Source organism: Euprymna scolopes, chromosome 45 (genome assembly GCF_053919585.1).
Source record: "Euprymna scolopes isolate OS-2025 chromosome 45, ASM5391958v1, whole genome shotgun sequence".
In the NCBI taxonomy this organism is placed as follows: Eukaryota; Metazoa; Mollusca; class Cephalopoda; order Sepiida; family Sepiolidae; genus Euprymna; species Euprymna scolopes.
Window position 1 is genome coordinate 29,574,349 of NC_136526.1, and position 16,549 is coordinate 29,590,897.

The 16,549-nt window shown below is 38.8% G+C and overlaps 1 protein-coding gene across 1 annotated transcript in view; it reads right to left on the reverse strand.

Moving 5' to 3' along the window:
* The window catches only part of LOC145269138 (uncharacterized), a 43,006-nt gene that overhangs the window by 16,868 nt on the left and 9,589 nt on the right, over positions 1 to 16,549 (reverse strand). The window contains exon 2 of the mRNA XM_080124745.1: positions 10,011 to 11,344. Coding sequence (XP_079980871.1) covers positions 10,011 to 11,344 — 1,334 coding nt within the window. The remainder of the gene's footprint in view (positions 1 to 10,010; positions 11,345 to 16,549) is intronic.

Below are 16,549 nucleotides of genomic sequence, written 5' to 3' on the forward strand. Positions count from 1 at the left end.
AGACATAACAGAGGATGAACGTAGCTCCATGCAAGCTGTGAGAACAAAATCTAGGAGCCTTGCATACTGATTGTCAGTGTTCGGAACATGGGCAAACAATCTGAGTAATTGAGAAATCATGACATTCCACATTGTGAACATTGAAGACTTCATAGATGTGAATGTTAGTCGAAAGATGAGCAGACAGGATGCAGCCAATTATCTCAGAAATGCTCTTAAAGATATTAACTCCACATCATTAGCTTACAAAGATTTTAGCAAAGAGTTTGACTTTGTCCAATGCTGATGAGATTACCTCAGATTCATTGATGATGGTTGGGATGAAGTACACACTTCTGTTCAGGGCCCTAATAAGGCAAATATAAATGCAGTGGTGTGAGCAAGTGCAACATATAGGGTAGTTTAGAGTCTTCTCTGGAGATGTCTCTACCACATGGAAACCTATCTCTAATGTTGGCACATATTCCATGCCCATGGCGGTCTTGGGAGGTCAAATTTTGACATTAAGTTTGAGTATCCTTTAATGTCGAACTCATCTAGGGAAATAGTCAGTTCAACGCCAGTTTTGCTTAGGAATAATATGTCTGGTTTGGTCTCTTGTAACTATGTTTTAATCTCTGGAAGGTTGGAACGTAGACCCCCTGATATTGGAGAAGGAGACATGGTAGTGGGAGTCTATGCTGGAAGTTGGAATTCTGGGTTTAATCATGTATTCTTTTTGGAAACTTTTCATGATGGTGTTTTGGGACTTGGTTAGAACAGGGCAGAGAGGGAAAGTCAAGGAGAAAAAGAAACAAAAATACATTTTTTTGTAGCCTATGATAAAGCCATAACAATTACCCACTAGTGTGGCAACGAGAAGCTCCACCTGAAGAATCTGCATAGTTCAGAATCCATTCACCAAATGGCAATACAAATGCCTCAGTACTTTGCACCTGCTGATAGGAGGCCTTAGTGGTTAATTCAAGATTCAGATCCATGACTATGATAATGTTAGCCCAGATAAAATGCTTACCTCCAGTATCCTTATTAGTAGCTGTAGTGAAAACGATATTGATTACATTGGATACTGGATGTCTTCAAATATGGATAACTACTTGTTTGCGCAAAAAATAAATGCGATATTCTTTCTTAGCATACCCGAAAACCTATGTAAGTTGACAATTCAAAGGTGAATGCCGAGGGGTCGGTAAACTAAAAAAGATACCAAAATATGGTATTTTAAGCATATATATATATATATAAGGTGCTTAATTGTCATATTGAAAATAGTAATATATTAAAAAATTATTCATTGAATAGAACAATTGCTATTGTGATTATATATATATATATATATATATATATATATATATAAAGATCTATCGCTACAAATGTTGGTGTAATCTAAATTTTGCGTTCTGAGCTATGTTTCCTATGAGCTAACTCGCCATCGTTTACTTTATAACATTTAAGAAAAATACAATTATGCCCAATTTTCTTTAAAATTACTTTTAAATATAAATAATTTTTTACTCGATGAATTTTCATAATTTGCTAAATTCCCAAAATATGACACTCTTGGAAAGTTAAAAAAACAAAAAAACAACATAATTTAAAAATTTATTTAAAATCATGGTACTCAAGCAGTAGGTGTGTCAGAAACTTCGTGAAAAATATTGAATAATTCGACCCCCTATATTTCCAAGCTTACAACTACTCGAAAAATGTAATTCAAACCCTAATTCTTTTTTCAATTTAAGGAGCAAGGACCAAGGGTTCATTTAAAAAATATATATATAAACAACGTGGTTAAAAAAAAAAAAAAAGGTTTTAAACTTCGGACTTTACAGGTAAATTTCCAAAGAAAAACTGTTCTTTTTTTGTTTTAAATTAGAATATATTATTTATTGATCTTTTATCTTCAATTTGTGATATATAAAACTTTGGCACATAAATTAATTATTTACTTTTAATAGACATTTCGAAATGGGGGGGGCGTGAATTAATTCGACCAAACTTATAACTACTCGAAAAATGAAATTCAAACCCTATTTATTTATTTATTTTTTTTTTTTCAATTAAAGGAGCAAGGACCAAGGTTTCATTAAAAAAAAAAATACAAACAATGTGTTTAAAAAAAAAAAGGTTTTCAACTTCGGACTTTACAGGTCAATTTCCAAGAAACTGTTCTTTTTTTTGTTTTAAATGAGAATATATTATTTATTGATCTTTGTGATATATAAAACTTTGGCACATAAATTAATTATTTACTTTTTAATAGATTTTCAAAATAGGGGGAGGCGTGAATTTAAAAAAAAACGTTTGTCTAAAATATTATATTCGGTTTATTGGAAAGAGCATAAAATTTCACATTGACCCTGAAAATATCGTAAAAATAGAATCAATAGAAAAATTTTGATAGATTTTTAAAGTTTAAAAATTGAAAAATACTGAACTCGTAAAATTCAATTAATTTCATTACTGTTTTTTTTTTTTAAATATTTCTATTACTTTTTATACAACTTTAATAGTTTATTTTGGAAGGAAAATCCACAATGAAAATAAACAACCCACTTTTAAAAGAGAAATTACGAGTTTTTTTTTTATATTTTATTCGCAGTTTCGTGTTAGGGGTGTCAAAAATTCCTACAAAAATTCTGATACACCTGCATGAGTCATGCAGAAAGTGATCCGTGCTGAAATAATAACGTTAAAAAGCCATTCTTAACATGGGGAGGAGAGGGTGTTTTGTACCTATTCTGTACTTTATTACTTTAACCTTACAATTGAATGATAATAAAAAAAAACCAACATATAAAACTTTAATTAAACGTGGAAATACGATTAAAAAGCACCAAAATCAGATAATTTTATACTCACTTTGTTCGCTTGGCTTATTTTAAATAAAATAGCAGAAAAATGTATGAATGTTGTTTGGTGATTAGTAAGATGTTATGCCGCACTGCCGCAGTGAAATGTCAAAATAGCGACATCGAAAATCAGCTTCGCAGCAAAAAAATAAATAACTAAATAAAATAAATAAAATAAATAAATAAATAAATAAAATAAATAAAATAAATAAATATTACAATACAAACCTTATTGAGAAATGGTGAATATTACCTTACGCTACAACAGAACACCGACCACTCTAATTTGCTGTTTTTAGGGGTATTTGAGGTCGCTGCCAATGAAACTGATAATCAAACCCATCGCAAATTTATCGTTTGCATGGTATTAACCCCTTGACCTTGGAACTATTTTGCCCCATCTCACTGCCTTCGTTAACGCTACGGTCGGAGCGCACGGTAGTGTTTTATGCGCGTGGTAAAGTGACATTTGAAATAACAAGAAAGTTGAAAAAAAAAACGTAGTTAATCTTTTTTTTTTTTTTTTTTTGCGTAGTTTTGACATTTGAAATAACAAGAAAGTTAAAAAAAATATGTGGTTATTTTTTTTTGTGTTGTTGCGTAGTTTTTAATGCTTTTTAATTGATTTAAAAGCATATTTTTATGTTTTTCGTTCTTTTTATCGGAGAAGGTATTTCATTACTTATGCAGTTAATTAAGCGTTTGGGGGGGACGGTGGAGGGGCGGGGGTATTCAATTATCTAACTTAACAGGTGCTTAGGCACTTCTGTTTGACAGTGCCCTGAGGCGAATGTGTGTATTTTAGTTTCAAGAACGGTCGATAGAGGGCGTGTGTCAGTCGAACAAGGGTCGATAAATCGTATCACTCATTGAAAAAAACATTAAAAAAAATTATTAAAAATTTCTTTAAATTTTATAAATAAATAAAAAAAAACTTCTATATCAAAATTATATTTTGCTCTATTGGCAAATCAAAAATTACGTGAGAAAAACAAACAAAAAAAACTGTCGTTGTGTAAAAAAAAAAAAAAATTCGTAAACCTCCATAAATATTTCATGTTTTTAAAATTATATTTTGCTACATTTTGCTAATAATTATATATTCATATATTTTTATACAATCTTATTGTGAAAAAAAAAAACAAACAAACAATAATAATAAAAATTATATGTTGCTACATTTTGTACAATCGTATTTGGACAAAACAAAAAATTCTAAAAACAATAAATGTTTTATGTTTTTAACATGTATTTTATTTTCACTTATAAATCACTCATTTAAAAAAATATTAAAATATTAAAATTATATTTTTTATACAATAAATTTTTTGCTTTTCCTATATTCTTTTGTTATTTATTTCGTTAATATATATATATATATATATATATATATATATATATATATATATATATATATATATATATATATATATATTTGCGTTTTCGGAGACACTTGTTTATATTTGAGGTTCACCCACCACAGCACAGCATAAAGAACAGAGGTCGATAACTCGTCTCAGTTGCCTCATGGCACTGTCTGTGCCGGTGCTTATGCAGTTTAATTAACCGTTTATGGGGAGTTTGGGGGCGAGGAGAGGGTTTTGTTCCATGTTCCAGGGGGGTTCATACCATACAAACGGTAAATTTGAGACGAGTTTGATTATCAGATACGTTGTCAGCGACCTCGAATACCCTTCAAAAAACAAATTCGAGTGGTCCAACCAAATTAAAACCCAAATCTATTTGAATTTTATTAATGTTAATCTTTTTTAATTGCTAATTTCCTATCGACAACGTAAAACAAAATGCATGCTAATCAAATGAAAAATTCATTGAAGTAGAAAACAATAATAATAATTTGGGAATTAATGAGAAGTCATTTTGAAAACTAAATTAGACGAGTTCATTATATTTTGTAGATGAAATAAGATTTAATTTGCGGTACCCCCCGCCCCGGCCCCGCCCCTTGGGCACACACATAACCATCTTTGCCGGAAGTATTTTATACCTATTTACTATGCCTCCCCACGGGACAGAGTTAGACACCAGGGTCGTTTTTTAACGTGGAGAAAAGGTACAAAAATAAAAATTGTCTCAGTCGTGAAGGATTTCTCCTCCACCGAAAGAGAACAAGAAAATGAAGTGCAGGCAGCACTGCAGCAATCATCTGAAGAACAGATACTACACTTTGAGATATTAAATCTTTTATTCATGTTAAAAAATACAGTCAAAATTAACGATGAACAAAAAACTTAGGCACATGGCCAACTCAAAAGGGGGGATTTTGGGGGTCGTTGGTCATCCTTGTCACTCCAGAACTAAACAAAGTCAAAAGTTTCTCCTAGCTAGTATCTTCTTTCACCATAATACCGCATTCACCCTTTCATATTGGGGCACGTCCTAGTAACTCCCAATTTTTAAAACATTTTTTATTGACGTGTAAAAACAAAAAAGATAACAATAAAATGGTACAATAATTCATTTGTGCCGAGGGCGGGGGAAGAAAAAGCAAAAGGTGATTAATAGGACCCTCCCAACCCCGTCTAGTTGATAGACTGCCCGTTCCACTAGGTTTGTAAAAGGAACCTCGCTTCTGCGGGTCAGTCTCTAGGTGAGGATGCCTTCTAGATGGGGGTGAATGGAGAAAAGAAAATTTTTGTGGGTAAGGGATGGAGGTTAGTTTGTATTTCTTTTTCTCCAAGATGGGTAAAATTTAGAGGAAGGGGTGAAAACAAAAATTGCAGGTAAGAGGGGATGGGGATCTTGGAGGCTTCCTAATCGGGGAGGGATGGAACACACACTTAGCTAGCTGAGAGACTACTTGTTTAATTTTACTTTACAGAACTGCGCGTTCCACACCAAGGCGGGGAACACGTATTCAAATTTGGCTCCTCTTCGTACACACAGACTTGCCACATGTATCCATCTTCTGTCAAATGCCGCGCGATGCAGCCTTTTTCTATCACATCTGATCTTCACCCGTAGTTGGTGTTTAAAGAACACGATCAGATCTTGATCAGAAAAAGACAACACCCCCCGGCAACCTTGCAGACGTGACGTCCAAATCACCATTCTCGCCACGGCCAGGATCGTAACGTAGACCATTTGTCTTTCCCGGTCCCACGGCGGCCTCACGTTGTCCACAACATTGGATACAGTAATTGGACGAGGATGCTCAGGATCGATGCGAGCCGTCACTCTGCTGACATACGACCAGTACTGGCGGAGTTCGCGGCAATCGAAGAAAGCGTGATCCGTAGTTTCTACGGCCGTTGTCCCACAACGGGGACAATCAGGCGACTCCAAAAACCCGGAACTGCATTGTATGTTGTTGAGTAGAAATGCATTTCGGGCCAATCGCCAGGTCAGAGAGAACTCCGAATTGTTCAGATGACTCGAACCTGGCGCCCAGCTCCACGCGGAGCGGATCTCACTCTGCTGCCACCCCAAACGCGCGCATAGCGGGTCGTCAGCGGCCCCCTTCACTAGATCCCTGTGGAGTTCCCTACGGGTAGCAGTCACAAGGTCACTGGACCTTGGTAGTCGTTTTAGCACGGCTCGGCACTCTTTCATGTAGGCAAATTCTCCCCGCGGCCTGCGACGGCTCTCGATGGAAGGGTTGAGAACGAGGTCGGGGAAGGCGGCAGTAACCACGGGGTGCCACGGTTGGTCATCCTGCATATAGTGGCTCAGGAAGGCCAGCCTCTCAGCATCTCGATGACACTTCAAGTCCGGCATTCCCAAGCCTCCCTCACACGGACGTTGAATACAGACCTGTCTGCTCACCCAGTGTCTTCCTCTGTCCCAAAGGAGCGAGGACAAGAGTTCGACAAGAGCTTTTAGGTGTTGTGCAGGCAGGGGAAGTACGGCCAGTCGGTAAAGGATGAGAGGAAAGACGTAAGTGGCGCACGCCTCAGCTCTACCCTTTAAGGAAAGTTTCCTAGGAAGCCACGAATTGACTGCAGCCTCCACCTTTGACCGTACCTCCAACCAATTCTTGTCAAGCTGGAGACCCGGTCCGAACCACACGCCGAGGATCCGGACCGGGCCATCTGTCCAGCTGAAGGGTGCAGGGAGGTTTGCGTTGCCACTCCATGCGCCCAACCGCAGTCCTACCGACTTGTTGCGGTTTATCTTGGCCCCCGTGATTCTTTCGTACTGTGTGAGTGCCTCCGACATGACCTCAATGTCTCTGAAGCCCGACATGAAGATCGTGACATCATCGGCGAACGCGGATACCTTGGCAGCTGAGCCGCCAGGCAGAGCCATTCCGCGCAGGGCCGAATTTGCCTCCCCATGTCTCAGCTTGCGGAGAAGAGGCTCCAAAGCCAGGACATAAAGCAGGGGCGACAGTGGACAACCCTGACGAACCGACCGAGAGATAACAAAGGGTTTCGAGCGCTTTCCGTTGACTTGCACGACAGCCATGGGCTATCGATACATTATGGAGATCCACTTGCAAAAGTCCGGTTTAAAACCAGCGGCCTCTAAGACAGATGCCAGGAAACGATGGTCGACCCTATCGACAGCTTTGGACTGATCTAAGTTTATCAGCGCGGCTTCCATGTCGTCATCTATTCCCCCCTCTAGGATCGTGCGGATCAGGTGCAAGTTGTTCTGCATCGATCTCCCCTTCACAGCGTAGTTCTGTTCCGGTTCAACCAACTCGTCGATAACAACCTGCAGCCAATTCGACAGGACCTTGGCCAAAATCTTCAACTCTGTGTTTAGCAGAGTTATGGGCCTGTAGTCGTCTAACTCTTCCCCTCCATGCCCGTCACCTTTCTTCAGCAATGTGATCACTCCCTTGGTCACCTGCCCTGGGATGGATCCCTGAGCAAACCAATGGTTGAACATATCCGTCAGAAGAGGCAGAAACATGGGCGACAGCCTCAAGTACAGTTCGTATGGCAGACCATCAAGTCCTGGCGATCTGTCACAGCTGACCTGCTTCAGTGCAGTAAAGACCTCCCGCTCCGTCACCCGGCCCTCGCAACCAGCCGCTCTAGCCGCCTCGAGGCGGGGAGAGTCGGCCAAATAGTCGCTAAACTCAAGGACCGGAAGATCGGGCTGCTGCGTAAAACGCTTCTCGAAATGTTCTCGAAACCCCTCGCAGATCTCCCGAGTCGATTCCAGGGTGCGTCCATCCGGATGTTTGACTTTCGCAATGTATTTGTCCGAGCCACGCCTAGAAACCTCACGGCGCACGTCTGCATCAGAATTGACTGCTTCGTTGCCTATCTTTCTAAGCCTAGCGCTAACTACTTGGCCTTCGTAACGCTTGCTAGTCTCGCGTAGAAGGTCCTGCTTAGCTAGTTCCTGACTAACCCTATCACCCTCCTCCGTAGCCTGGGCTAGTTTCTACTCTAGCTGCTTCTTCGTCTTGGCCTTATCTAGTGCGAGGCACTGGGCATACTTGACGGAGAAGCTTCTGATCTTGGCTTTGAGACCTAACCACCACTTACTCCCGGTAACCGCCCCAACTAGTGCCTTTTTAATCAATTCTCTTAACTGATCTTGGAAGTCTTGTATCTCCAGAAGGGAGGTGTTTAACTTCCAGTACCCCGCTAACTTAGGCCTATTTCCTAGCTTCAGCCGGGCCATAACTAATTTATGGTCCGTCTGGCCTAGCCAAGTGAACGTGGGACAAGATAAGAAGTCTACTTCGCCTCTCCTAACTAACATCTTGTCCAAATAGGTATTTGGATAGGAGGAAACGCTATTGGTCCACGTCCACATCTCCCGCCCCGGATGCTCGAACCGAAACCTGTCGACCAGACCGCATCTAGCCATCAGATCAGCCAGGCTGGACTCGCACCTCTCCGATCCTCTAGCATCGCCTCCTACCTTATCTATCTCGGGGTCTAAGATGGCGTTCCAATCTCCTATTAGCACTACCCGCTTCCGACAATCTACAAACGCGTCAAGCTGACTGAAGAATGAGACCCTCTTACGAGCGGTGCTGGGCGCATGAACCGCGATCACCCGAAACACAGAATCTTTTACGGCAACATCGGCCACAACCAGCCTGCCCACCGCATCTCTATGGACAACGTCGACCGTCGCCGACAGGGTACGTTTAACCAGCACGGAAACTCCCTTCCCCCGCGGGCTGCCATATGCTGAGAAAACCTCAAAATCTCTGGCCAGCACCTGACAGTCCACAGAGGAAACGAAATGCGTCTCCTGAATCGCAGCCACATCCACTCCCAGGGACAAGAGGTCGTGCCGGAGGCGAGCCGCCCGGCCCGGTGATCTCAAGCCCCTCGCATTCAAACTAGCCAAATTCAAAGCCATGGTACCTACCTTAGGGTGTGTCACACTCAGCTCCGAAGTCAGCTGGGGAGAGGACGCCGACGTTATGTGCCATGCTCAAGGTGGTCAGGTTTTTCATATCCTGATCTTCTCTCGCAATGCCGCCGACGTCCAAAGGATAAATTAATTTTATGGCCCTGTAGAGTGACGGATGGACCAACACGGGGACCCTTCCCTTGCATTGTTTTGACAGTTCATCAAGAGAAGGGTCATTTTTTTTCACCAGTTCAATTCCCGGAAACGCCCCTTCAGCGGCCTGCAGCCTTGTCCACAAGTTGGTCTTGCAGGCCTCTGGACTTCTGACAAAAGTTATTAGGAGTGGGGCATCCGGGAAATTTGAGGGGATATTTACATCTTTCCCCTCTATCTGTTTGTAATCGAGCAGAGGTTTTAAGTTTTTCCTCTGCACATGGGAAATGTCTGTGGCCACAGATAGAGGGTCTACATTACATAGTTCCTCAGGGGCAAGGACCTTTAGTCTGGTTGGTCTGCCAGAGGCAGAGGAGTCTCTCCCCTCCCTCGGTTCATTCTTTTCCTTTTCTTTTTGGGGTAGTGGCTCAGTTTGCCTTGGTGTGGGGACGGGTGTTTGTGTGGTGCCTGGTGTTGGTGTTGGTGTTGGTGTGGTGTCTGGTGTTGGTGCGGTGTTTGGTGTTGGTGCGGTGTCTGGTGTTGGTGTTGGCGCGGTGTCTGGTGTTGGTGTGGTGTCTGGTGTTGGTGCGGTGTCTGGTGTTGGTGCGGTGTCTGGTGTTGGTGGAGTGTGTGGTTTGGGGGTGGAAGTGGATTTTGTTGTTAGGGGTGGTGTATGTTCACAGGGAGTGGGGCCACCTTTTCTTCCTCTTTTCTTCTTTTGTTCTTCTTTTTCATTCTTTCGAATGAACCGGGGAGAGGTGAGGTTGAGTTCCTCTCCCTCTCACTTGCGGATTCATCCTCAGAGGAGCAGTCTTTTCTCCGCTTGATCCCTGTCTCGATTGGTGTGGGGACCGTTGGTTGTGTCTGCTCCTCTATTTGCTGCTGCAGCTGTTTTTGTTGTTGCTGCTCTCGCTGGTGTCGTTTCTGCTGCTGCTTCTGCTGCACTTGCTGATTTTGCTGCTGTAGCAGTTGTTGCTGCAGTTGTTTCCGCGGCATTGGCTGCGGTGGCTGTTGTTTTTGCTGCATTTGCAGAGGCTCCTGCCTCGATTTTTGGGCTGGTGGTGGGACGGTGGCAGAAGGGATTATGTGTTTCCGCTTTTGTCTCACTACCATGCTCCATTCTTCCCCCTTGGCCTCCTGGGTGGTTTGGGTTTTCCTTGGAGCTGGGGTTGGTGCTGCAGTTGCAGGGGTTGTTGCCGCCTGTTTTGGTGCGGGCGTTGTCTCAGGGGTTGTGACCGCCTTTTGGGTTGTTTGATTAGGGGTTACCCTTTGGGGGCAACTCCTAGCTATGTGGCCCTGCTTTTGGCAGAACCAACAGTGTAGACGACGGCCCTCCACCACTAACGTTATGCTGGCGTCTTTGTATGTCAGCAGCGGTGGTATTGCTCGAACACCCTCCCTCTTCAGCCTCATTGCTATTGTGTAGCAGCCCAGGTGAGTCCCAGTTTTTGACCGTACTGGGGTCACCTGTTCTACCTCACCGTACTGGCTGAAGAGGCATCCTAATACTTCCGCAGGTATTTGGGTTGGCACATTAAATACCTGCACCCGAGTCCTTCTCTTGCCCTGGTATTCAGGTATTAGTTTGACTCTCCCATGCTTTATTTCTTGGAGGGAGAGTCTCTCCGCATCATCCTTGGTGGGTAGGAGGATGTCCCACACAGCGAAGCTCCTCTGGTACAGGTATAGTACTGGGATGTTAAGTTCGTGGAGGAGCCCCGCCATGTCTTCCTTCTTCATCCCTAGGAGGCGGTTTTCCGGTATATCGGAAATGGCAAAGGACAGGACTCTGCCCTCAATCGCCTCCCAGGCACCTGGTATGGGTTTTATATCTGCCCCCTCTATGTATTGTCTGTATTTTGTCAGGTACAGGTCTCTATACTCTTGAGGGGACAGTTGTTTTTCTATGGTCTTCCCCCACGCAGACCCTCTTGTTGGTGTTGGTATGGGGTCTTTAGTGGGGTTAGACCGTTTTTGGTCTTTTATGGAGGTCGCCCCTGCTTGTTTATTGGCGACTCTTCCTGTCTCCCCAGATGTCTTGGTCAGTCCTTTTGTGGGAGTGTCACATTTTTGGGCGGCGGCTCCCTTTTTAGTGTCTTTTTCGGGAGCAGCTTCCCGTTTTGGGGAGTCAGCCTCTTGGGGAGCATGATCTTTTTTGTTTACTTTGAGGCCATCTGCTCCTTCCTCGTTTGTGAGGTCCAGGCGGTATGCCCCCTCATTTTCTTGATCGGCTCCCCTTTTGGGAGAGCAGCTCTCTTGGGGAGCGCTGTCCCCTTTATTGTCCTTTTGGTCTGGCACCTCCTCCTTTTTGTGGTTGGGGTGAGATGCTACGACCGATTTTGGTTTTGCTCCCCTTTGGGAGGAGTCGCCCTCGGGGGGAGCTGTTGTTAAATTTTCCCCCTTCTGGGGAGCGTCCAATGGTGTCATACCCGGGCGGTACGCCACATCAGCAGTTGTTTTTTCTCCTGTTGGGGATTCGTCCTCTTGGGGAGCAGTAGCCCCCTGGCTGGGGGTATCCATATTGGTGGGCCCCTGGCTGAGGGTATCCATATTGGTGGCCCCCGGGCTGGGGGTGTCCGTTTTGGGTCCCTCTTTTAAAAAATTCACTGAAAAAAGTGACGTGGAATCAGCGTCCAAAGTGGGGAGCCGACTTTGGCGCCAAAAAGAGGTGGCGCCAAAAGGCGGCAAGAGGGGAGATAGAACTGAGAGAGGGAGTGGGAAGTTAGTGGAGGGAAGAGAGAAGGTGTTTCCGACCCTCCCTCACGGGAAGGTCGTAAATTATCAGCTCGGATCCCCCCCCCCGTGGGGGAGGGGGGAGAGTAGAGAAAGACAGACAAAGTGGGGGTGCGGACAGAACGCGACCCAAAAAGCTTGTCAGGTGTTCCGGGCACGAGAATGTGTCGCCAGAACAGCAATGCCTCGCACGATGTAGGTATCAGAACAGATACTACACTTTGATGGTATTTATTTGCTCCCCCACCGAGCAAATTAGGCACAAGGCCAATTTTTAATGTGAGGAGTGAAGGGAGGGGGAAGGGAAAAAGGGGACCAGCTCCCGAGAGGAGGGAAATGGGAGCTGGTTAAAGGTCAAGCATGTGGGGTTGCCCCCACATCTGGCCTTTGCTAGTCATAGCTAGTCCTAGCTAGTCATAGCTTGCAGTATCTGCCGGAACAGATACTACACTTTGATCTTGTCCCGAGACTTTGATCTTGACCAAAAGGCCAAGTAGCGTGAGCTTTTGTTTGGCTTTTCGGCGTAACGAAAAACGTACAACCCTAAAAACAAATTAGCATGAAAGGAAATGTGAGACTTTGTACACTTTGTAAATGTAAAAATGTAAACAAATTTTTTATGTATATTTTACCCCCAAAAAATGTAATATTTGTGCAAATTTTGCATAAAATAATATTTTTTTAAGCAACTACAATGTTTTTTAAATAAATTTTTATTTGGTTTGAATCCTAATATATTTTTTAAATGATTTTTATGAGGTTATGCTGATGAGGGTATGCTGAAAACGAATATAGCATTTAAAGTTTCCGCAAATAAGTAATTTTCCGGATATTAAGCAATTTGACTGATGCCCACTCGCACCAGCACGCACATATTTTTTTTATAGGAAAACTTGTAAAGGAAAATGATACGGTGGAAACCAAGTAAAAATTTACCGTTTTTTCAAAAATTCTGTCTTAGTATTATGAAAACATATCAATTAAATATTTATTGATGTAAATAAATGTTTACATGTATTAGAAAAATATTATTAAAAAAAAATAAAACAAAATTATTTTTAATTGTTCATTTATTTTTTGTTTAAAATGAAAACAAAATGTATTTAATTGTTTATTTATTTTTTGTTTAAAATGAAAACAAAAAGTTTTTATTGCTTATTTATTTTTTGTTTAAAATGAAAACAAAATGTTTTTAATTGTTTATTTATATTTTGGTTTAAAAATAAAACAAAATTATTTTTAATTGTTTAATAATTTTTGTTTAAAATTAAAACAAAATGTTTGTATTTGTTTATTTATTTTTTGTTTAGAATTAAAACAAAATGTTTTTAATTGTTTACTTATTTTTTTGTTTGAAATTTAAATAAACTTTTAAATTGTTTACTTATTTTTTGTTCAAAACTAAAACAAAATGTGTTTAATTGTTTATTTTTTTTAAATTAAAACAAAATGTTTGTACTGGCTTGTTTATTTTGTGTTTAGAATTAAAACAAAATGTTATTGTTTATTTTTTGTTCAAAATTAAAACAAAATGTTTTAAATTGTTTATTTAGTTCTTTGTTTAAAATTAAAACAAAATGTTTTAAATTGTTTATTTAGTTTTTGTTTAAAATTAAAACAAAATGTTTTAAATTGTTTATCTAGTTTTTGTTTAAAATTAAAACAACACGTTTTAAATTGTTTACTTAGTTTTTGTTTAAAATTAAAACAAAATGTTTTTAATTGTTTATTTATTTTTTGTTTACAATTAAAATGAAATGTTTTTAATTGTTTATTTATTTTTTTGTTTAAAATTAAAACGGAATGTTTTAATTGTTTTTTTTGTTTAAAATTAAAACAAAATGTTTTTAATCGTTTATTTATTTTTGTTTAAAATTAGAATAAAATATTTTTAATTGTTTACTCATTTTTTGTTTTTAAATTAAAACAAAATGTTTTTCAATCGGATTTAGTATTATAAAAATATATTTTTGAGAAAATAAAATACAATGTTTTTATTATTTATTATATATTTATTTTATTTGTGTGTGTGTGTGTGTGAGAGAGAGAGAGAGAGAGAGGAGAGAGAGAGAGAGAGAGAGAGAGAGAACATTATTTATTGACATTTTTTTAAGCAATAATATTTTTGATGTAACTTTAAAGAAACAACAAATTAAACTATAACAGGAACGGGAACAATTTTACATCAATAAGCGATTTTTAACTGACACCGGTTAGCGTTGCCCATGCTTCCGTTAAGCCCCCCCCCTGTTTTTTTTTGTTTTTTTTATTATATGAAGGCTTTCAAGTTCAGTTTATTTTTATTTCACCCCAACTCGAACTGCTTAGTGCTTGGCCTTCGGGACAAGATCAAAGTGTGGTGTCTGTTCTTCAGATGCTGCACTTCAATTTCTTGTTCTCTGTTAGTGGAGGAGAAATCCTTCACGACTGAGACAATTTTTATTTTTGTTCCTTTTCTCCACGTTAAAAAACGACCCTGGTGTCTAACTCTGACCCGTGGGGAGGCATTGTAAATAGGAACATATAATACATTAATCAATTATCATATTTTGGTTCAGCTTGCAGGGGGGGGGTTCTTTCAGCCTTGCAAAAAAAATTTAAATAATTATAAAAAAATGAAAAATAAAACTATATTTTCTATCGTTTTCAATCTTTTAATAATAATTTTAATAGTAATAATAATAATGATTATATATATATATATATATATATATATATATATATATATGTATATATATATATATATATATATATATATATATATATATAATATAAAGCTGAATGTGTGTGTGTGTGTGTGGTCACGAATAGGCTCCTATATGGTTGACTATTATAGAAAACTGATCACATATAATGATAGATGTATCGAGACACAGGAATGGGTATGTTTGATCTGGCAGAACAGTGGTTCATTAAAATTGTGGGGTCTGCGTTTGTGCCTGGTCTACAAAGTATGGAAATAAAAAATTTAAAAATTAATAAAAAAAAAACGTTTACAAGTGTTTTTAATATAGATGTACATAATAATACTTTGATAAGTATGTTTTAACTTAAATAGGGATGGTATAATAAAATTGTGAGGTCTGCGTTTGCGCATGGCCTCCATAGAATGGAAATAAGCACAAACTTTAATAAAGACTTTTCATATCTATCTGCGTACGTGTACTTTGATAGTTATGTTTCAGTTTGAAGAAATATGGTATAATAAAATTATGGGGTGTACATTCGCGCCTGACTTCCATAGAATGGAAATATGTCACAAAGTTTAACAAGGTTTTTTACTATATATCCACAGAATATTGTGATAAGTGTTTCAGTGTGAACAGGTATAGTATAATAATTTTTGGGATTTATCTATTTTATTTTTACTTTCATCATATTCTGCTTTGGTTTTGACACCCCCCAAATTCGAAGCTCTCTCTTATAACCCTTCCTTTTCATAACCTATCATACTTTCATAAATCAGAGTCCATTTTCTGTAGGCTGTTTTTGAACCCAGTCAACGACGGGTACTTTTGCTAGTATATATATATATATATATATATATATATATATATATATATATATATATATATATATATATATATATATATATATATATATATATATATATATACTTGTTTATTGTTATATAAACATGCTCACATCCCGCTGCTACAAATAGCCACTTCTTTCAATCAAACAACAGATATCATCAGGCAGCGACTTGACTATTCAAAAGTTCAATGAATAATGGATTTTTATTTTAGGTAGGAACTCTTTAGAAGTTGGAGTTAAAAAACTTAAAACACAGGACTTTAATTAAATAAAAAAGTAAAAAGGGAGAGGCAATTTAAATAAAGTTAAAAAATTACAATGGGGAGAGAGTGATTGAGAAGAGGAAAAAGGAATAGAGACAAAAATAGAGAAAGAAAATATAGAGAAAACAAAATAGAGAGAAAAAGAAGAGAGAAAAAAAATATATATATATACATATATATATATATATATATACATATATATATATATATATATATACATATACACATATACACACATACATACATATACATACATATATATGATATGGAGAAGAAAAGAAAAAAGAAATAAATGGTTATAATAAAGAGAATAAAAACTAGAAGGAAAAGGAAAGAATAATGAGATCTAGTTAAATAGGGAAAGAGAGAAAGTAAGAATTTGACAGTATATAGAAAAAGAAAAAGAAAAAGAAAAAACCTGCGTGTCAACCAATTTATGAACAATTATACAATTCAGTAATGAAACATATTATTACAAATACAAACAGAAGATACAATCCAAGCGTCAGAAATGAACGTGTCAAAAAAGGCAGTGAATGTATTCGGCTAGCATATTTATCGTCTTACATACGTCCACGAGTAAAATCAACGCAATTCAAACATACGTCTACCATTAATTAGGCCCTTTATGCTAAATGATATAAGTTTAAAGTTTTCGCGTTTTTATTAGATAAATATATGAATAAAAGAATAAAATAATGATAAAACAATATTAAAATT